General features: G+C 53.4%; 2 protein-coding genes across 2 annotated transcripts; both read left to right on the top strand.

Moving 5' to 3' along the window:
• The first annotated feature begins 910 nt into the window (after positions 1-910).
• Positions 911-6,883, top strand: LOC111141842 (osteoclast stimulatory transmembrane protein). The gene is given in 4 exon segments (XM_022494680.1): positions 911-1,029; positions 3,034-3,084; positions 3,658-4,660; positions 5,989-6,883. Coding segments are annotated over 4 exon segments (1,662 nt in total). The 5' UTR covers positions 911-985; the 3' UTR covers positions 6,553-6,883.
• Positions 6,884-14,265: 7,382 nt separating this feature from the next.
• Positions 14,266-18,345, top strand: LOC111141338 (thyrotropin-releasing hormone receptor-like). The gene is given in 2 exon segments (XM_022493801.1): positions 14,266-14,997; positions 18,031-18,345. Coding segments are annotated over 2 exon segments (1,047 nt in total).
• Positions 18,346-21,957: the final 3,612 nt, after the last annotated feature.

The raw sequence follows: 21,957 nt of genomic DNA on the forward strand, positions 1-21,957 counted from the left end.
GGCTTTCCAACAGCCCAGAGGTGTTACCTGCCAGGCGATGACTGCAGCAGAGCGCACACGCAGGGACCTCACACTTATTAAGCGCCTGCTGTTTGCAGTGCCAGATGCATGGGAAGGTAACACGAGCCTTGTGAACCCTTCCCTCCGCACCAGTAGAGCCCAGCGGCTGACCAGTCCACTTTGGGGCACGACTGTTGGCTATAAATCATGGCTCTAGTTAATTCTCTGGGTCTCAGTTTTCTGCACTGAAGAGTGGAAGTAGCAATACCTACCACAAACGGTTGTTGGAAATAAACATTCAGGGAATTCAAATAGAGCTGTTGAGAAGCATGTCTGATACTGGCCAAGTGTGCCATAAATGTTAACTGTTATGATCATTCCTCTCTTTTAAAAGGAGGGAACTGATGGGCTCGCCTCCTCAAGGTCACACAGGTAAGGAGGGACAGAGCTAACGACAGAAAGCCAGCTAGAGAGGGGACCAGAGCCACTATGCTTGAAAGAGCGGAGGTCCAATGATCTCCTGTGCGTTCCCACCGCTCAGAGTTGGGGATCAGCCTCCTCTTGGGGCACACAACTGTGGAAGGGGAGGGTGAGGGGAAGCCAAGCAGAGTTCTAGCCCTGACACTACCACTAATAAGCAGGAGGGCTTTCTGAGCCTCAGTTTCTTCCTCTGTGAAATGGGAACATTCTCCCTTCCTGCTCTCAGGATCACAGATTAACTGCTTGGAAAAGGCTCTTTCCTCCCACACTTCCACCCACCCCTGCCTGCCGCAGGAAGGCGATGAGGCAGCTTGCCCAACCCCCGGGAGGTGGGCCCAGGGGGGCAGGGCAAAGCCACCAGGAGGGCTTAATTAAGGGCCAAAAAGCAGAAGCAACAGGGTTTCCCCCAAGTTCTAGAGAATACAGTTTGCCTCACTTCCTCTCCACCTGCCAGCACGGCTCGAGCCTGCCTGCTCTGATCCAGATCCACGGCCATTCAGGAAACATGAGGGCCCTGTGGGAGACAGCTGAGCACCTCGCCAGGACCAGGTAGGTCTGCAGACCCTGGACCCTGGGACCACAGGCAAGAAAGCGGTCAGTGGTCAGCCACCACGGGTATGAGCCTAGCCTCAAACTCTGCCATTCCCCAGCTGTGTGACCTTGGGTAAACGCCACCTCTTTGAGCCTCAGTTTCCCCATCTGTGAATGAGAGTAGTAACAATGCCTACAAGATAGTTGAACTGAGGGACGCCTGGGTGGTTCAGTCATTAAGCATCTCCCTTCAGCTCGGGTCACGATCCCAAGGTCTAGGGATCGAGCCCCACATCAGGCTCCCTGCTCTGCAGGGGAGGTCGCTTCTCCCTCTCCCTCTGCCTGCCGCTCCCCCTGCTTACGCGATCTCTCTCTATAACAAATTTTAAAAATCTTAAAAAAAAAAATTGAATGAGAAAATGCACACACAGGGCTTGCCATCATACTGGGTTCAGAGTAAGCACTCAGCAGATGGCAGTGGCTTTCCTTGTCATTCCCAACACTCCCCCCAGCCTTGGCCTCCAGTATGGCTTACAGATGGCTTCCCTTCCCCTATCCGCTGTATTCTTTGCTATTCTTTTAACGGCTACCGTGTCCCAAATACTCATTATACAATAGGTAGAGGTTTCCATCCTAAACAAAGATGCCCTCAGGGGCCAGAAAGGCCATAATTCATCATCTCTGACCACAAATGGGTCCTTGGTGCTGCCCAGCTCGGATGGCATTGGCCTGGTTCATTAACTCTTCCAACCTCCTGCACAACTATTTTCCAACCTCTCCTCCCTCTTCAAGGTTCTACTGCTTCCTCCAGCTCGCTCTCCATCTGCCGACCTCGCTTTCCCGCCGCCCTGAGCAAACAGAAGCAATCCTACCACAGCCTACAAGTATTTAGGGAGCTACATGCCGGACTCTCTTCCAAGCACCTGGGCTACATCAGTGAGCAAAAGAGACCACATCCCTCCCCTTGAGGTATTGACGCTTTCGTGACAGATAACCTCTGACCTGCTCCTCATTCTCTCCCAGACATAGAGCGACCCTCCGAGGGGCTTCTTCTATTCCCTCCTGTTACAGACAGGAGTTACATGTCTTAGAGAAACAAGAAAACTGAGGCACAGAGAGATTAAGCAACTTGACCAAGGTCGCACAGATGGTGAGTGGTGAAGCAGAGATTTGAACCCAGGCGGTCTGGAGGCTGTGCCTTCACCATGGCTCTGTCGTGCGTCAGAAAAACCACGGCTCTGTCGTGCGTCGTGGGAGACATAGGCACCCACACTTTGCCCATCACACTCCCCCCTTTTGCGCTGCCCATCTTACCCGCTGCCTCTGCATGAAAGATCACTCCAGGGGGCCTCCCCTTCATCGGCGCCCCCCTCTTGATTGGCTTTCCCACCTGCAAACTTAGGGTCCCACCTGACCAGTGGCCGTGGCACCCTGTCTGCACACCTTTACTGCAAACATGACTTGGCTCACTCATGTCTCACATTCTACTCCTTCCTATCTCTCCCGGGCCCCCTCTAGTTAGGTTTTGGCTCGAGGTGCCACCAAGCTGCCCTTGGGCAGTCCCCAGGGGACCTCCCCGTGGGTAAATCCAATAGTCATTGCTTGGTCCTCAGCTCGTTGACCTTCAGCAGCCTTTGACATACGTGGCCACTCCCCTCTTGCTGGAACATTGTACTGGCCTGGCTTCCCCAGCCTCCTTCTTGCCTCCCAGCCTGGGGCGAGGGCTCTGCCCTCCAGTGTCTCTCCTCCCCGCCAACACAGCGTCCCAAGGAGTCTCCTCCTGCCCCGTGGCTTTAACATCATCTATAAATCAATGATTTTACATGTCATTTATTTCCCATCTCGGATAACACCTGGGGGATTCAGTGGCGCATGCACCAAACCTCAAGGTCATCCTTGACCTCCCACTTCCTCTCACTCCCGCAGCCAATCAGACTGACTGTTGTGTTGGCTCCTCCAACATAACGTATCCAGAACCCAACCTCTTCTCACTAATTCCTCTGCCATCCCTCTTTCACGCAGGTTCAAGGAGGACAGGGATTCTCGTTCCCATTCGTTCCTGTTTCTCCAATGGTGAGCATATAGTGGTTGTTTAATAAATACAAGGACAACAGACTGGAAAAGTTCCTGAGTGTTCAGCAGATCCACTCCCCACGCCTCTGAATCAGAGAGGAGACCCTGAGGTCCACAGAGAAGGAATGTCCAAGGTCACACAGGAAGCCAGCCACGACTGTGAATTCAGGGGAAACGGTGTCTCTCTCTCTCCCAAATTTTGTCTCTTTCTTATTCTCCCTCATCTGTACTTCTCTCTCTCTCCACGATTCTTTCATTCTCCGGGGTGAGGCGTCCTCCCAAACCTGGAAATATGGACACAGGCAGCCCCAACATCCATCCTCACATCCCCCGGAACTGGGCTCTTCCCTAATGAGCCCAGGGAGGCTGATCCTGGGGCAGCTTCTGACTAGCTCAGCTTGGGTCCTGTGGGTTTGGGGTGAGCTGCTGGGGCTGACCCATGGGGGAAGAGCGCCAACCGCTGGGACTAAGCAGCCCGTTAGCAACGGAAGGGTTTTGAGGATCAGGGGCATTGAGCCAACATCCAACCCCTCATCCTCCTGAAAGTGCCCCCCCCCATCTCCTTGTGTGCAGGTGCAAGTCCTGGCACTTGCTGCTCTCCAAGGCCCTCCACCCCCTGCAGGCTGCCTGGGTCGCCTTCTCTCAGCCGGTCCCAACCAGCTGTGGCCACCTGCTGACCCAGCTCCTGCTGTGCAGTTCCCTGGCTGTCGCTGCCGCGGGTCTGACCCACCACTGGCTGGTGTCCTCGCTGCTTTACCCTCCGGGACCCTCCGCCACAGTGTCCACCGTCTGGGGCCTCCTGGTCTTCCTAGTGCTGGGCCTGGTGCCCCCCGCCCGCTGCCTGTTTGCACTCAACATCCCTACCCTGGGCACGGAGCAGGGCCGCCGCCTGCTCCTCTCCTGGAGCACAGCCACCCTGGGTGTCGCCGTGGTGCCCAATGTCTTAGCCAACATGGGCGCAGCGGGACAGGTGCTGAGATGCGTCACAGAGGGCTCCCTGGAGAGTCTTCTCAATACCACTCGCCAGCTTCACGCAGCGTCCAGGGCTCTGGGCCCTGCCAGGCACGCGGGCAGCCACGGCTTGACCCTGCAGGCCCAGGGCAACGGCTCCGTGTTCCAGCTTCATATGCTCAGGGTCACCCGGCAGGTGCTGGAGGACTTCTCTGGCCTGGAGTCCCTGGCCCGGGCAGCCGTGCTCGGGACCCAGCAGGTGGTCACCGGGCTCTTTATGCTGGGCCTCCTGCTGGACTCGGGCTGGTATCTCCATCGCTACCTGACCGATCTGCGGTTTGACAACATCTACGTGACCCGGCAGCTGGCTTGGCAGCTGGCGGAGACCCAGGCCACGTACTTGGTGGCCTCCCCACCAGCCTGGCTGCTCTGGGCCGCCCGGCCAAGGCTGTCCCAGGGGGAGCTGCTGAGTTGTCTCCTGAGGTTGGGGCTGCTCTCGCTGTTCCTGATGGTCACAGCTGTGATGGTGGCCACAGACCACGTGGCCTTTCTGCTGGCTCAGGCGGCCGTGGACTGGGCTCAGAAACTGCCTGCCGCGCCCATCACGCTCACGGTCGAGTATGACGTAAGTGCAGTGCCAGTGCCGGTGCCGGGAGTAGAGTCATTTCCTTGTAGCAAGGGGCGGGGTGTGTTAACCGCTTGATTTGCAATTTAATATTATTTGCCTCCAAGTCCCAGTCCTTGGAGAAGCTAGGGGAACCCTGGGGCATTGGCAGACAGGCTCGTTTCGTTCCCAGTACCGCTCAGTGCAGTGGGTCCCATTCTCACCCCTATGGCAGATGAGGACCTAGATACCCAATGGCTTGAAAAGAATTTGACCCCCCAGGTCGCTCTTTTCCTAAGTGGCAAGGTGTCCTAGCTTCATTTTCCCCACTTGTATGAACTGGACGGACCCTCCTCAGCCTCCCGGCTTATTGTGAGTCTTAACATGTGGTCCCCTGTGAAAGCACCCAGGAGAGGTCCAGTCACGTCACCACGCTGAACAACTCACGGCTGAATGCATCAGAGGGGAGGAGGGCTTACGAAAGATCTAGATCAGGAGTTTGCCAACTGTGGCCCCTGCGCCAAACCCCGCGGGCTTCCTAGTTTCGTAAACTGAGTTTTCTTAGAACACAGCCGTGTCTTTTGTCTACATAGAGGCCCGTGGCTGTGCCAGAGAAGTTGACGGAAGCTGATAGTTGCATCAGGGACTGTATGAAACGTATTCTTCAACTTTTAAGTTTGTTTCTTTATTCTGATTTTAAAAGAAAATAAAATATTTCCATGAGCCCCCTTGAGCGGAGCCCAGCAGAGAAGCGGGCCCTGGCCAGAACCAAGGATCCAACCGAAAAGGTCTAGCTCCAAAGTTTGAATGGTCAACCTCTGACCTCCCTGCCTCCCCACACCTGCTACTGTACACCCTGAGGGAAGAGCAGAGCCTAATTCTTAGAAGCAGGATATTGGGACCTGCCTTGGCTGGGACAGACCCCCTGGCCTGGCCACATCGTTGTGTGACTTTAGGCTGCCCATCTTTTCAGTGAGGCATTCTGGGCTCAACCTCAGAGGAGCGTGCATATGTGATGAGAAAGACATCTAAAGTATTCGCTAAGGGCTTAGCAAAGAGAAAATACCCACAGCACCCATTTGTTTTCTCCAAAGCGTTCTGTTCCGAACGTGATAATAAAAATAGCGTTTGCACCGTGCTTTTTGTTTGCCAGAAAGTCTGCTTCTGGTTCCTGATGTCGTGTGCGGCTGGTTCCTGATGTCGTGTGCGGCTCATCAGTGCCCAGGAGGCCGGAGGCTGGGCTACTTCTGTGCCCGTTTTGTAGAGGGGGCAGGCGGCCACAGGGGGTGGGGGACAGGGAATGGCCGCAGTGTCCGTCTGTTGACCTGGTCTTTTTCTCCTCTTTGAAGGCCACATACACAGTCCTTGGTTTCATCTTCTTCCTCTTCAACCAGCCACCTCCGGAGAGCCTCTACCTCTCCGCTCACAACTCCTTCCAGTGGGAGCTCCGCTTCACCTCCCCGGGCTGCCCGCTGCTGCCCGCCCGGAGCCCCCACACTACTGCCTGCCTGACTGCCGGGGCCCTGCAGCTGGTGGCTGGAGCCACCGTCCTGCTGGAGACCTATGCCCGGCGCCTGCGGCACACCATCGCCGCCTCCTTCTTCTCCGCCCAGGAGGCAAGGAGAGTCCACCACCTGCACGCCCGGCTCCAGCGCAGATATGAGAGGCACGGAGGCCAGCGGCCGCCCCTGGGGCCTCCTTCCTGCTCTCAGACCCCGGTCTACCAGCATGCACCCAGCTTGGATAGACAGGCCGACCACACGCTGGCCACTGGAAGGAACCGAGAGCACGCGGCAGAGGGTTAAGAGTCTGGGAGCCGCACAGACCTTGGTCTTCCTGCTGCCTTCTATGTGACCTCGGGTAAATGACTTCACCTCTCTGAGCCCCCGTTTCTACACCTGCATAGTGACTGACCTAAAAACCACCCACGAGACCTACTTTCCATGTGTGGCTGTGGAAAGGAAGGAATGTGATACTGGGCACAGCAGGCTTGAAGAAGCAGTAAAGGCCTCCGCACAGTGAAGACCAGCAAGGGCAGAGACAGCCCGAGGTTCCCCCCTCCCCCCAGGAAGCTGGGGGTCAGCCTGGGCTCTCTTCTGCATACACTGCTTTCCCTAGTGTATGGAAACTTTACTTAGTGAATGTATCTAAATGCTCCTGGAACTTACTCATACATCCCCCAAATCCTCTTACATTTAGCCGTCTAAAATTTTCTTGATTTTATAAACGGAGTATTTATTAAATCCTAAATTCGATTATGTTACTCTTTTGTTTCAAATTCCGCTGGGGCTTTCCCATCCAGGGTTGCCAAGAGTTAGCAAATAAAAATACATGACACCCATTCCGTTTGAATTTCAGATAAATAACAAATACAGATTTAGTCTAAGTACACCCTTGGGACATTCTTATACTAAACAAACTTATTCTAAACCTGTATTTGTCGCTTATCTGAAATTCAAATGGGACAAAGCCATCCATATTTTATCCAGCAACTGCCTCCCCATCGAAATTCTAGTAAAACCGCAGCTCTCTGCCCTGTGGGCTTGGTATTCCCTGTTGTCCCCTCCAGATCATTCTCTGCCCTGCTCTAGCCCAGGAATTCTTACCTCCGTGAACTGTATCACCCTGGCTCCCCCGGCCTCTGAGTTCTAGTTGGGCTCAGCCAATGGGAGGTACTGGCTAGCGATCCAAAGTGCGAGAGGAGGGACGCCTGGGTGGCTCAGTTGGTTAGGCCACTGCCTTCGGCTTAGGTCATGATCTCAGGGTCCTGGGATTAAGTCCCGTATCGGGCTCCTTGCTTGTCAGGGACCCTGCTTCTCCCTCTGCCTGCCGTGCCTGCTGCTCCCCCTGCTTGTGTGCACTCTCTCTCTCTCTTTCTCTGACAAATAAATAAATAAAATCTTCAAAATGGGAGAGGAGAGAGATGTCAGGATATTTGCTCCTGCAGCCCCTCTGGGCTACTTGGTAGAGGCCACCCTCCATCAGGGGCAGCCACAGCTGCGGTCTGGCTGGGTGCCCGGCCTCCCACGGTGGTTGTAGATGCCCCTGGGTTCTGGAACGGTACAGTTTCCACAGGTGTTCGTCTCTGAGATCCTCACCGTCCTTCCCTTTACCAAGCCTCCCCCTCTGCACCTTCATTAAACTCTCTTTCATTTCCCCTTTAAGACTACCATCTCTTTCCTGCCAGGACCCTGATGGACAATGATGCGCCGTGGGTCACAAAGCCCAGCTCAAGCCAATCTCTCCCTCCCTCACTATGCCCGGGCTGCATGGGCTTAAACTCCTCAGACACTCCGGGTTGGTTTGTACCTCGGGACACTGCTCTTGCTGTCCCCACATCCTGGAACGCACTTCTTTCAAGTCTTGGCATGGAAAGCTTCTTTGCGTCCTTCGGGGATTAGCTCAACTGTCACCTCCTCAGAGAAGCGTTCTCTGACCACTCCACCTCATATGGTCCCATCCCAGACAGTTTCATTCCATCACAGGAGTGGACAAGCTACAATCTGTGAGCCAAATCTGGCCTGCTGCCTGGTTTTGTGAGCAGAATTTTATTGGAATGTTGCCCCACACCCATTAGTTTAAGTATTGTCTCTGGCTGCTTCCGCTGATGGCAGATTTGAGACAGGGACTGCGCGGCCCCCTAAAATCTGAAATATTTACTATCTGGCTCTTTAACTAAAATGTTTGCTGACCCCAATCTACCATATCAAATTGTTATCTCGCCTCTGTAAATACTCTTATCCATATCCTTTATTAGCTTATGTATGCATTTCTAGATTTTAGCTATCTCTTTGTTACTTGCTGTCAGTTTCATATATCGTCCCGCAAGAGTGTGAGCTCCATACTCTGTGTCTGGTCCTCCACAGTATTTCCGGTACCTGAAGCAGTGCCTGGTACCGAGTAAACCCTCAGTAAAAATCCGATCAAAGTCCAGGTCCCTGGAGGTAGGACTGAGTGCTCTCTGTCCTCAGCTCCTTCCTGAAGATCTGGGGCTTGCAGAAGGGAATGGTTAGGTACTGGAAGCAGCCTGCTGTGAGCCAGATTGGTGGCCAAAGGGAAAGCCACAGAGCAGGAGGATATATATTCCCAGGCAAGTGTTTCAACTTGAGCAGCCCGTGCCTGTGAGTCACGAGCCGCAGGGAGCTGACCCACACTCCCACCACCTCTCCGCCCACTCCGCAAAGGGTGTTTGCGCCCCTCCCTGAGGGCCATCATCGGCCTCACCTGACACCCAGTCCCACTCCAGCTCCCGTTCCCACAAAGCTGCCCTGTGGCTTGTTTAGATGGTGAGTCACCCACACATTTTCTTAAATTGCACAAGTAACCCGTGAATCCTCGTCCTTACAAAAATTAGAGCAGAGAAGATAATAATAGCTAGTGTTTGTTGGGTGCTTGTGATGTGCTGGGAGGGCGCTGGGAGCGGGGCAGAGATGCCCACAACTGGCTCTCGGGAGCTGGTGCAGGCTGGCTCTACGCACCTTTAGATGTGCCCCAAACTCCGTGGAAAGCTCTATGTACATCATGTTATTGAAACCTCACAGAAGGGGGCATCTGGGTGTGGCAGTCGTTTAAGCACCTGACTCTTGGTTTCAGCTCAGGTCATGATCTCAGGGTTCTGGGATCGAGCCCAGCATTGGAGTCTGCTTGAGAGTCTCTCTCTCTCTCTCTCTTTCCCCCTCTGCCCCTCCTCCTGCTTGTACTCTATTTCTCACTATATGAGAAATAAACAAATCTTTAAAAAAAAAAAAAACCTCACAAAAGTATATGAGATAGATGGTATTATGCTTCTCCTTTTAGAGTGACAAAATGGAGATTCAGAGAGGTTAAGTGTTTTGCCTGAGGTCACACAGCCGATCAGCTGCAGAGCCAGAACTTAAATCCAGGTGGTCTGGCTTCCAGAGCCTATGGTCTTAACAAATAAGAGTAATGTCTCCTTTGACCACTGCACACGTATCTGCCTCCCTAGCCCACAGACACAACCGCTGTTATCTGCTGGGTGGGTGCCCTTTGGATATCTGTCTACACATGTAAGTATGTGTAAATAGAACATAGACATGTGTAAGGCTGTGTGTTGTTCTGGGTGATGCAATGTGAAATGTACAGTTCCGCTGCCTGTCTCTTCATTCAGCGATATGTCTCCGCGCTACCTCGTTCTTTCTAATTGTTGGACAGCATTGATATGTCATGAATTGTTTAGCATTTCACCCCTCTGGTAGATAGATAGATGTTCAGGTGGTTTCCGATTTTTGTTATGGTAAACAATGCTGCCGTGGACATCCTTGGCCATGCTTCTTGGTGTACATCAGACAGCTTCCTTGACTAGATGTAGAACTTCCTGAATTATGTGGGAACTTACTTATTAACTTATTTATGAGGTTGTAGCCTTTAGGTGCATGCTAGCTGGTTTGACAGACAGACATCCAAGATGGCCCCCAATGACTCCCAGTGGATCCTGACATTCATACCCTTGTGTGAGTCTCCCCTTGAACGTCCTCCCAGCTCACAGACTACGGGAAAATGAGGGGGTGTCATTTCTGTGATCAGGTTCCTGAAACTGCTACTCCCATCTTGGTAACAGGCTCTCTTACCATCTCAGCTTGCATGCTTGGATGAAGCAAGCTTCCATGTTGGAGACGCCCACATAGAAGGATTGGAGGGTGACCTCTTATTACTATTTTGCACCGTTCCATGGGTTGACTGGGCTTCGCCGGGTGGTTCTCGTGTGCAGTCTCTTGTATCAGCGCAGGTAGAGGGGGACCGGGGCTGGGGACCTTTGAAGGCTCAACTGCACTGGCCATCCACAACGGACTCTCCACTCAGTGTTGGGGGCCACAGTGCTCCTTACGTGGTCTGGACAGAGCAGCTTGAACGTCCCCCAGCAACCTGGGGCTCTGAGAAATGGGAAGCAGATGCTGCCAGGCCACTTAGGAGTCACCCCTGGAACTGGTCAGCATCACCTCCACCAAAGGACTCACAGAACCCGCCCAGACTCAAGGACCCCACCTCTTGACTGGAAGTGGTGCAGTCACATTGCAAAAGAGCACATGGGCCACCTCCCTGGAGCGCTTGGAAAACACGCTCTGCTGCGGGCAGCTTGAGGAGCCAGGAGGAGCCTTCGGCTTTCAAAGAGCAGGAGCCACTCTGAGGTCAGCTGGGGAGGACCCGGTGGAGGACGCGATCTACTGCTTGCATTCTTGGGATGCTCCTCCAGGAAGCAGGGGAAGGAGCAATGCCAATAATCTCTATAGCGTGGCAATGTTGTTTGAGTCAGCCAGAGTGATAGGCAAATCTCAGCTCTCTGGCTGAGGACTGGGTGACTTGGTGGCACCCCAGCCTCTCTCAGGGTCTCTGTCCCTTCACTCGCCATCTGGAGGAAGCCAGCTGTTGGAAGTGCTCCGTGAAGCTGCCCACCCACAGACCCAATGCCCAGTCCTCAGGGGGGCTTCCTCCTGCAGTGATGACCGGAGAGGGAAAGGGTTTCCTCCTGGTGATAGCATGGCCACCGTCTGGCAGCAGAGGGCTCCCGGGTACACCTGCGATGACTCCCAGGAGACCTGGGGCCAAAGTCACCCATCCTGCTTCCTTTGAGGGGACACTATCCAACCATTGCGCCATTGTTAGCCAGACAGAAGGTTGGGGGCTCTGTCTGAGGCATCATGAGTAAGAGGGAGAGGTGGGGAGGGGCCGCATCCTACAGGGCATTCTAGGGCTTGCAGAAGGAGTTGGAATTCATTTTAAGTGCAAAGCAATGCCATTGAAGGCTGTCAGCAGGAGAGTGGCTTGCATTTTTAAGAGATCACTTGATAGTGTATGAGGAATGGGCCATAGAGTCAGGAGCAAGAATGGAGCAGAGAACCCGGGAAGCAACTGCAGTTGTCCTATCAAGAGGTTCGGGATGGAGGAAAGTGCTGGTCCAGGGCATATGGTGAAAGGTGCATTAATTTGAGGTACATTTTTGGGTAGAACTGAGGAACTTCTGTAAGTATGGGATGTCAGCAGTGAGGGAGAGACATAATTCCTGAATATTTGGTTTGAACAACTGGGTGGATGTTTTAGCAACCAGTGGCATTACTAAGATGCCTTTAGTAAGATGAAGAAGACTAGAGATGAGGTAGGGTATGGGAAAATAAAGAATGCCACTTGAGATGTACTTAGTTCACTGCCAAGTATTGCCCTTTGCTGCTGGCAACTGAACAGCTCAGTTAGGCAGGAGAGAGAGCTGAGCTGGCAGACTTAGAGGGAGAGAAGCCCATGGAGCCGCTTTGCAGTTAATATGGCTAAAAGGATTGCTCTGGACCACGCTCAGGGAGGACCGCCTCTCCCTGGACTGGGGAGGAAGAACCCTGGGGCTTAACTCACATTTGGTTCCTTGGAAAGAGCTGAGTAAGGGACGGCTGGGGTTGGGGTGGGGACAAGGAGAGTTTTGGAGTTCTGCTTCCTGCTTGGTCCCTGACTATCTGCATCGCATTGGAAATCCTTCCTCTCTGGACCTCAGTTTCCTCATCTATAAAATGGGACTAATAGTACCTGCCTGGCCAGGGCTGGGGGAAATAAAGGTAGTGAATATAGCAGGGTGTTTGGCTCTGAGTAGGCTGCTTTGCTATTGTTCTTGCTGGAGATCCCAGAGAACAGTATAGGGCAGAGAGGTCGTATGGTATGTGCGTGGGATGTGTAAGAATGGGGACTCCATGGCCACACTACTGGGCTAAACTGCTGGTAGCCTCCCACCGTACTAACCTATGTATCCTTGAGCAAATCGTTTCACTGCTCTAGGCCTCGGTGTCTTCATCTGTAAAGCTGGGAATCTAGTAATAATGTTCCCCAGAGGATGTTGCCAGTGTAAAATGAATTAGTACGTGTAAAGCACACAGAGCCTCACCAGGCAAAAGCTGCTTCATATACACTATCATCGTTCATTACGAAGACTGACAATCGGGGACGTCCTGGACCCTGGCTGGTGCCCCCAAGATACGGCCCTGCCAAGTTCCCCATCATTCATTTCTTGGCCATTTATCAGATCTGTAGACTGAGAGTTTGGGCTCATCCATAAGGGGGGGTGTGGGAAGGAAACATGTTAACCATCTGTCATCACTGATACATTCCCCCCTGCCCAGTGGAGCACAGCTAAGCACTTGGCATGGATTTTTTCCTTTGTCCCTCATGTAAGCCTCCCAAGGACACTCTGAGATGGGTTCTATTATTATTAGCCCATCTCACAGATGAAAAATCATTTTTATAGAGCATAATTGATGGACCGGAAGCAGCAAACAACTCCACAGGGTCTGCTCTGTTCAGGTACAGAGCTGGGCTCCCTAGAAAGCAGCTCTTGTGCATTTTATGAAGCTCAGTGGGTCCCACCTTCTCTAGAAGCTTTCTTTAGTGAAGAAACAAGTTCTTTCCTTCACTCAACTACTATGATGTGTCTCCTCTGTTATCAGACTCGGAGCTAGAAAGATTCACAAGGCACAGTCTTGCCCCTGACTGGCAAGTGCCCCTGGCACAGTCTTAGGATGGGAGAGATCCTTCTGGGGGCGGGGCACACCCGCCAAGAATGTCCAATTTCCAGATCTTCTGCAGGAGGAAGAAAAGAAGACTGACAAAGGTTAGCAAGAGAATGTGGAAAGTAGCAAGGAGACGAGAGTTTAGGAGACTCAAGTCTAGATGGGAAGATATCTTCCGTTTCCCCGCAGCTCTGGCCCTCGGCTCGGCTAGCCATTTGTCAATAGCAGGGCTGAGGTTTTTGCCAGTGAAAGCAAGATAGGATTTCTGGATTGAGTACAGAAGCCGGCGGCTGGCCGACTCCTCCCCCACTGCCCCGCGGAGCCGCCCCTGCAGAGGAGAGAAAGAGGCATGCGAGCAGGGCGCCCATACCACTGCTGCCTTTAGCATCCCTTCCCCACCTCACCCTGCATCCCCCCACCCCGACCCCAAGTGCCCAGGGTGCCATGCAAGAGCCGGTGGGAAAGAACGGGTGCAGGACCCGGTCAACCAGAATCAGCCAAGCGGTATCAGTGGAGTAACACGCTAACTCCGCGGAGGAGCCCGCCCGGGGTGGTCCCCGAAAGCAGAGCAAAGGGAAAAGCTAGCGAGGCGGAGACCCCACACCTCACCGCGCTTCCTTGACCGGACGCCTCAGATCAGAGTCCTGAGCCCCGCGAACCTAGAGAGCGGAGGTAAGACCTGAGAGGACGCCTGCAGTCGGTCCGTAAGGGGCGGCATCTGGGCTCCCCGTGCACTCCGGGAGCGCCACGCTCCAGTCTGCAACGCGCCCCTGCAGTAAACCTCACCCCGGGTAATATCGCGCCAACTTAGACTTAAAAGGCGTCTTGGAAACTGAGCAGCACGCGCCTATCTCCCGGTTCCTGCTCCTGATTCCTCCAAGTCCCCAGCGTCCTGAGCGGCGACAGTGAGACCCTGCACGGAGCTGGAGAAACCTGTTCGGCAGGAGGCAGCTGCCGGACCCCCAACTTCCGGCACGGAGAGCGTCTCCAGATCCCCGGAGGGCACCTTTGCAGCGGGGGTAATTCCCCCAGCTCGCCACTGCCTTCAGGGTGCAGCGCGGAGCCGCGCGCATGGAGAACCGCACCGAGCACCCTGAGCGCGCGAACGCTTCGGGCCTGGGTACCATGCCCCGGCCTCCGCTGGCTGTACAGGTGGTGACCTTGACCCTGGTGCCCCTCGTGTGCGCCGTCGGCGTGGCGGGCAACGCCATGGTGGTCCTGGTGGTGCTCCGGCGCCGCCAAATGGTCACACCCACCAACTGTTATTTGGTGAGCCTGGCTGCCGCCGACCTACTGGTGCTCCTGGCGGCGGGAGTGCCCACCGTAGCGGAGGCGGCGTCCACCCGGGTTTGGATCTTCGGCCACGCAGGCTGCCTGGGCATCACCTACCTGCAGTACGTGGGCATCAACGCGTCCACAGGCTCCATCACCGCGTTCACCGTGGAGCGCTACCTCGCCATCTGCCACCCGCTGCGCGCCCAAACTCTGTGCACGGTGGCAAGGGCCAAGCGCATCGCCGCATCGGTGTGGCTGGGCACAAGCGCCTACTGCGTCCTCTGGTTCTTCCTGGTGGACACAAGCGAGACCGCGTACGCCGACGGCGTGCAGGTGCAGTGTGGCTACCGCGTGTCACGCTCTCTATACCTGCCCATCTACTTCCTGGACTTCGCGCTCTTCTATGCGCTGCTCTTGGGCCTGGCCACCGCATTCTACCTGCTCATAGCGCGCATCCTCTTTGTGGGGCCGCTGCCGCCTGAAGACCGGGGGCACTCGCGCTCTGCGCACCAGGGTCGCCCCTCTGGCCACCAGCGCTACTCCTCCAGGGGCAAGAGAGGCGCCCTCAACTCCCGGAAGCAGGTGGAGACCTCAGTCTTCATTGGGACCGCTATGCCCTGCCAGCAGATGGACAGAGGGAAGCTTGGGCCCTTTTGGAGTCAAACTTCTCAAGTGTCAATCCCTGTCCTGCCACTTACTAGGCTTGATTTTGGAGCTACCACTTTGCCTTTCTGAGCCTCAGTTTCCTCCTCCGCTATATGGGGTAATGACAGCGCCCACCACATTGGAGTGTCCTGAGAAATGGGATTAACCATGTGAAGCCTTTAGCCTCTGTGAAGCCATGTCACAAACTAAATGTTCAGTTAAGACTGGTTGTTTTTAAACATTCACGACCAGTGGCCACACCCAGGGTGGTACTCTCCTAATGATCGGGAGACTGAGACTCAGAGAGGGGAAGTGACTTTCCTAAGCCTTTACCCTATCTGACCCTAAAACTGCCTGCATGATCTCCGAGAACCAGCCAGCATAAGACGGGGATGGGTTGGGGTGTGGTCAAGAGAGACCCAGCCCTTAGGGAGCACTTTCCGTGGTGTGCCTGGTCCTTTGATCATTCCTGCTATTGAACCCATCCGGGAGGTCTCACGCCTATCTTAATGGATAAAGGAACAGGCTCAGAGGGGACAAGGGAGTGAAAAGGTGACACATGGAAGGAAGTGTCCAGGACTCCTTATATCCTCCACCCACACTCCAGCAGTGTGGTCTTGCAAGGGGATTCAAGGAATGCAGGTGGAAGGAGGGCTCCCAGAGCCCAGCTGGTCTTTATCCTCAGCCTGCCACCCACAACTTCAGCGGGCGGGGGAGGGAGGAGGATACCTCGCCCCTGCTGAGTCACTGCTGAGCCAAGCGAGGACCATCTGCACCATCTCCCTTCCTCCTGGGGTGGGTGCACTGTTGGGGGGCTCTTCCAGCTACCTCAAACAGCTCCTCCTTGCAAGCATGTTAGCTCAAGGTGGGTTTTAGAGGAAAGGGGACTGGACCCAGGCTGAGCCAGTATGGAACGGGAACTCTCTGGCTGTAGGCCCATCATCACCTTCCCCTCCAGACAAATGCCCCTCCCACCTTCCCACCACTTATTTACTTCTCTGTTTACCACTCTCCGGCTCAGCCTAAAAGGGTTGGGTTCAAGCCCCCACCTGGCCTGTGCTTTAGGTGAAACTTCGGTTAGTGAAAATAGTCTTCCCTAACAGGGTCTTTCTAGGGCCCAGCTTTGTTAACATCTTGCTGTGTGGCCGTGGGTAAGTCACTTCACCTCTCTGAGCCTTGATTTTCAACTCTGTAAAGTCATTGTCATTATAGTGCCCATCCACCTCCGTGGATGGTAGTGGGTATTATGAACCTGGCACTTAATAAGTATTCAGTGTAGGGTACCTCTGATTACTGTTTTTTTTCTTTTTTTTTTTTTTTTTGAGCATCAGTGTTTTTTTTTTTACTGTGGGCAGTCTAAAGACAGCATTCTTTGAAGCCCAAGAGAGCCCTTGCAGAATGCCGTGTACAACAGCAACAGGCGAGAGGCACTGCATGAAAGCAGAATGTCTAGGAGAACAAAGTGGAAAATACTACTGCTGATAGTAGTAGTCAATGATTATCAAGAATCTGCTCTGCGCCAGGCACTGGTCTTATACAAGTTAGTATATTGAGTGTCTGTAACTACTCCAAGATGTATGCGCGGTTATCATCTCAGTTTGACAGATGAGGAAACTGAGTCACGGAGGAGTCGTTCCAGGTGACAGGAACGGTAAGTGCCAGAACCAAGGTCTGAACCCAAGGCAGACAGGCTCCAAAGCCCGCCGCCCCCTGCTATCTAGTAGGAATCACCCAAATGAACCTAAAATGGAATAGAGTTAAATCTGAATTTAGTGAAATCAGGAGTCAAGACTGATTTGGGAATTCCTAAGGTTTCTGGTTCCTGGAGAATATCACAGCACTGAAGCTTATAGATTGAGGCGGGCCGAGGCCTCTTTGGAGGAGTCACTTACACTCCTGGACTCTGAGAAGCAATCTTAGGCAGGAACATTCCAAACTAGCTTCCTCCTTGATGAGAAAGTCATCTCTCCAGTATTCCTGAGAGCCGATTCCATGTATCCAGGGGTTTCTAGGCAGAACCAGTGCGGCGCCCAGAGTGCTGGAGCAATTTAAGCTCTAGTAGGTGACTTTTTGCCACCCAAGATTTGGTCTCGGGAAGAGTCACTGAGGACTCCAGGAGTGGGTGTGGGCGGGCCTGGGTGTGTCACTGTCTCCCATTGACTGAGCTCCCTGGTGGTCTTTCCATTCTGGAATTTAGAGCATCTTTTGAAACCTCTTTCCTGGGGTACCACCTCTAGGAGGCTTTGCTTCAGCTCCACTGTTAGGGAAGTGCTGGCCAAGAATGAAGGGGGGTGCTGAGAGGTGGGGGAGGGGGACATAGGGGGGCGGTCAAAGGCAAAGCCAGGAAGGAGAGTCTGGAGGGGGAGTGGGGAGTGGGGGGCATTGAAAGCACCACCAGCGAGTTCGTGGTCAAGGATGTTGCGGAGAAGGGGTTGAGCTGGACAGAGAGGTATGTCCCAGTTAAACAGCTGGTGAGCAGTAGAACCAGGACCGTAACCTGGCTGTTCCTGGCTCTGAACTCTGTGCACTTGTCATGGTAGTAGTAGAGGTTGTGTTCGCAGCTCCAGTCCCACTTAGTGCCTGCCAGGCCCCGTTCTGCTTTCTTTATCTATATTCACTCCTTTAATCTTCAAGTCCCCCCACCATAAAGGCAGTGGATTCGAGAATTTACTGCTACTAAAAACGGCGACCCGTCCAAGGGCTTCAAGGGTAGATTGGGGGTGTTGGGGGGGTGTCCCTTACTGAAAATGGCTTGAGTGGGGTCTGGAAGGAGGCACAGCAGTGTCCTAGCTGGGGATGGGACAGGCATCATGGGGGGGTGGGACGGGGGGATGCATGAGGGCACCAATCGCAAAGGCCCAGATGCTCTTTTGGCCTCTTCCCCTCCCAAGCCCGCAGAGAGGCTGGGAACCCGGGATTCTCCCTCGGCACCCACCCACGCGTCCCTCTATTTCCTGTCTTACCTGGTAGGTCACCAAGATGCTGGCTGTGGTGGTGCTGGTTTTCGCTCTGCTGTGGCTGCCTTACCGCACTCTGGTGGTGGTGAATTCCTTCCTGAGCCCGCCGTACCTCAACCCCGGCTTCCTGCTCTTCTGCCACCTTTGAGTCTACCTGAACAGTGCAGTCAACCCCGTCATCTACGCCCTTATGTCCCAGCGCTTCCGGGAGGCCTTCCACAGACTGTTTCAGTGCCAGCGGGCCGGGCCCCAGCTCCCACCCCAGGAGGCCACCCCTGTGTACTACAGTGTCATCAAAGATTGTTCCCAGATCAGGCCGGGCTCTTAGAAGCAACCAGGGAGCACGATGTCCAGACCCGGAGGGGGATCCTGGCCCCTGAGGGCAAGGCCCACTACTTTATCTCTACTGAAGAGGGAGTGGTGTCCAGGGCTGTTTAGTAGAGGTGTGCAGGTTGTGCACTGCACAACCCTAGGGGGTCACCATTCACATCACAGCCTAGACCTGTATATTTGGTAAAACAATTTTCCAGCTTAATAACTATACAAATCCAAGAGGGAGAACCTCTTTATATTTTATACAAAAGCACCCTGTGGCCTAAGGGCAACCTGGGATGCACCTTTGCAGATTGAGTAGGTCAGGGGCATTCACCAGGGATCTCTTGGGAATCTGGGTGCACTCTTCCTAAAGATTCGGGGAGTGTTTTTTTTGTTTTGTTTTGTTTTTTTGTCTTGCCAGCATCAGCACCAGATGGTGCCTCCCCCCGGATGCTGATGGTGACATGTGACTCTTTTGAGACCCTGCTACATACAGGGCAGCCTGCGGGGCATTTCAGATACTACAGAGGTGATGCCGACAGGGTCCCCACTCTCAGGAGCTCCCATTCTAACAGGGGAGGGAGGGACGACACTGTCCAGCCCAGCACTGGGATCCTGGCTGATGCAACCGATGAGGAAGGCAGGTGGGTGCTGGACGCACTTGCCTTGTCTAAACTAGATGTGAGCCCTCTGGACCTGTGGCCTGGGTCCAGGCTTCTAGGACCACCCAATCTCATAGTGCAGGGAGGGAGGACCGCAAAAAGACTCCTGGAACCAGCCTTACCTGCAGGCAGGGTCTCCATGTTTTCATTGAAAGGAATCTAGGACATTCCCTCCCCTCCACCACAAAAAAAATCTTATATTTTTTTCTCTACAAGTGTCACCAACCCACTGTTGGTGCTTATTTGAAGTGGTTAAGCACTGTCTTTCCCAGATATGCACATTTCCTTGGGAGAAGGAGTTAACCTGAAACTTCAGTGCGAATGGGAAGTTCTTAAAAGCCTTTCCTCTAAGAAGAAGGATTTAGGGCGCCTGGGTGGCTCAGTGGGTTAAGCATCTGCCTTCCGCTAGGTCATGATCTCAGGGTCCTGGGATCAAGTTCCTAGGATTGAGTCCTACATCAGACTCCCTGCTTCTCCCTCTCCTTCTGCCACTCCCCAGCTCCTTCTGCTTCTGCTCGCGCTCTCTAGCTCTCAAATAAATCAGTAAAATCTTCTAAAAAAGAGAGAGAGAAGGCGTTAAGGTACCGAAGAACAAAGAACAAAGAAGATAGCGTTGACAGATAGGGAGACAGGGCCGAAATGGAAACTAGGGTGGGGCGGACAGGGGGTTTTCTAGGTAGCCCCAACTGCTCTAGGACCTTGGCAAAGAATTGCTAGGGCAAGGTGGTCCCTTTGGGGTCTCCACTCGTCAGACTCAGGAGAAATTCAGACATCTCACAGAATGGGTTAAGGTAAGATTGATTGTGTTGGTGGTAAAGTTCAAATTGAGGGTCAGGGAGAGAAGAAAATGCACAGGTGCCCCATCCCACTGTTATCTCACAGAAGGGAACGAGGACACGAGTGATTTACTGGACTGTGGTGTAGTCTGTGTTCCAGGGATGGGATCCCACACCTGTCACTCTCCCTTTTTATGGGGGAGCATGTGAAAGCAGCCTCATCAATGAAGGGAAGCAACAAACTGCCTGGGCACCAGGCAAAAGGGGTTGGGGATGCCTGTGCTTCGCAGGGGTTGTCTGGGCACTGCACCTGCCTTTGGGGACACTGGGAACCATGCAAAGGTACAGCCTCTTCTGCTGTGGAGAGAGCCCCCAGTCTCACGGAAACTAAGAAGGAGGCACTCCCCCTCCATGACACAGAGGGCTCAATGCCCAGGCAACCCCGTGAGAACTTTTGGGGACCACTTCTGGACAACTCTGCACATTACAGGACTTTTCTTTGAACCTCATTTATACAATGGCATGGGTGCATATGACAGCTGCAGAAATTGCACTAGACATTTTATTATCATTCATTCACTTTGATTCCTTGATTTCTGAACATCCTTTCTGGACATGGGAAATCACCCATGTGTAAATCTTGCTAGAAGGTAGGATGCCGGGGCGCCTGGGTGGCTCAGTGGGTTAAAGCCTCTGCCTTCGGCTCAGGTCATGATCCCAGGGTCCTGGGATGGAGCCCCACATCGGGCTCTCTGCTCAGCAGGGAGCCTGCTTCCTCCTCTCTCTCTCTGCCTGCCTCTCTGCCTACTTGTGATCTCTGTCAAATAAATAAATAAAATCTTAAAAAAAAAAAAAAGAAGAAGGCAGGATGCCTTCTCCCACTAAGGAAATCTGAAAAGCCAGACACTTGCTTTTCTTTTCCTCTGCTGCCTGGGAAGCGCGTGGGCCATGTGAATTGGATTCAGTTAATCAGACGTCCAGGACTTGAATCTTCAGCAACTGATACAAATGCACGGGGGAGGGGGGAGGGGGAAAGGGGGAGGGGGAAGGCAGGAGTATTTTATTTACGCTAGCAACAGCAAGGGTGGTGTCCATTGTTCAGCGGCAGTGGAAGCAGCCACAGCAGCATGACATCCGCTGTCTGGGGGCAGTGGTGGCCGTGGCATCCCCCCAAGATGTAGCTCATTCCTGCCACCCAGTCTGCCCTATTTCCGTCCTGTATTCTAACTTGGTTCAAGGAGTCTCCCGAAATCCTCATTAAAACGTCCGTCTTTTTGGTTATGCTGGTCTGAGTCAGTGTCTGTTGCTTGCAACCCAGAAAGCCTGGCTGATCCGGAGGCTTTCATTTCCAGCTGGTCTCTGGGCTCTGACAAGCTAAGCCACGAGGATTCCCCAATTCTGAGACTCTTCTCCAGCTGTACACCACCGTTTCTACCTCGATGATACACCCACTAGGGCCAATCTGAATCATCGTCCTTCTCCCCCCAGATCACATCCTCCCCACTCCTGAGCCAAAACCCTTGAGTCATCCCACTTCTGCTCCCTTCTCCCTTCCTATCCATGCACTTACTGATGGGAGAAAGCCTCCTTTCATCTCCATTCCCATCTCTTGCTGGACCATTGCCTCCCCCTCCCGCTGACCTGCCCTTAGCCTAGCCAGCTCGCCCCCGTTTCTCCAGAGACTGCTCACATCCGAGGGCACCCTTGGGGTGGTCACTATGTATGTGAACTTTGGAGTCAAATTAGATCTGGAGTCAGTAGTCACCCCACCGCTCCCTAAAGTGTGACCTTAGCCGAGTTATTCCTTAGAACGACAGCTGGTCTGTGTTTGCCCAGGACTGCCCTCACTTTTAGTATGTAAAGTCCCGGGTCTTGGCAAAACCCTTATTTATATTTGTATTTATAAATTATTAATATTATATCTTTCTATTTGTGTAGGTTTTGTTTTCACATCTGTGAAATAGGACCTACGGTCGGATTTAAACTGCAGCATTGTTCTGGTGATCGTTCAGAAGCATGGAAAGTGCTTGCACTTCGCAAGCCTAAAATAAATGCTATTTACTTAAAAATATCTTCCACACAGCGTTCCATTCCTTTCCCTCCCAGCACTCCTTACAATTTGGAATTCTATAGCTCTTTGCAATGCTATAGCTAGTTGTGGCTAATAAAAATTGTGGTCTTCCTCAC

Source organism: Enhydra lutris, unplaced genomic scaffold (genome assembly GCF_002288905.1).
Source record: "Enhydra lutris kenyoni isolate GAN:26980312 unplaced genomic scaffold, ASM228890v2 scaffoldscaffold6, whole genome shotgun sequence".
Classification (NCBI taxonomy): Eukaryota; Metazoa; Chordata; class Mammalia; order Carnivora; family Mustelidae; genus Enhydra; species Enhydra lutris.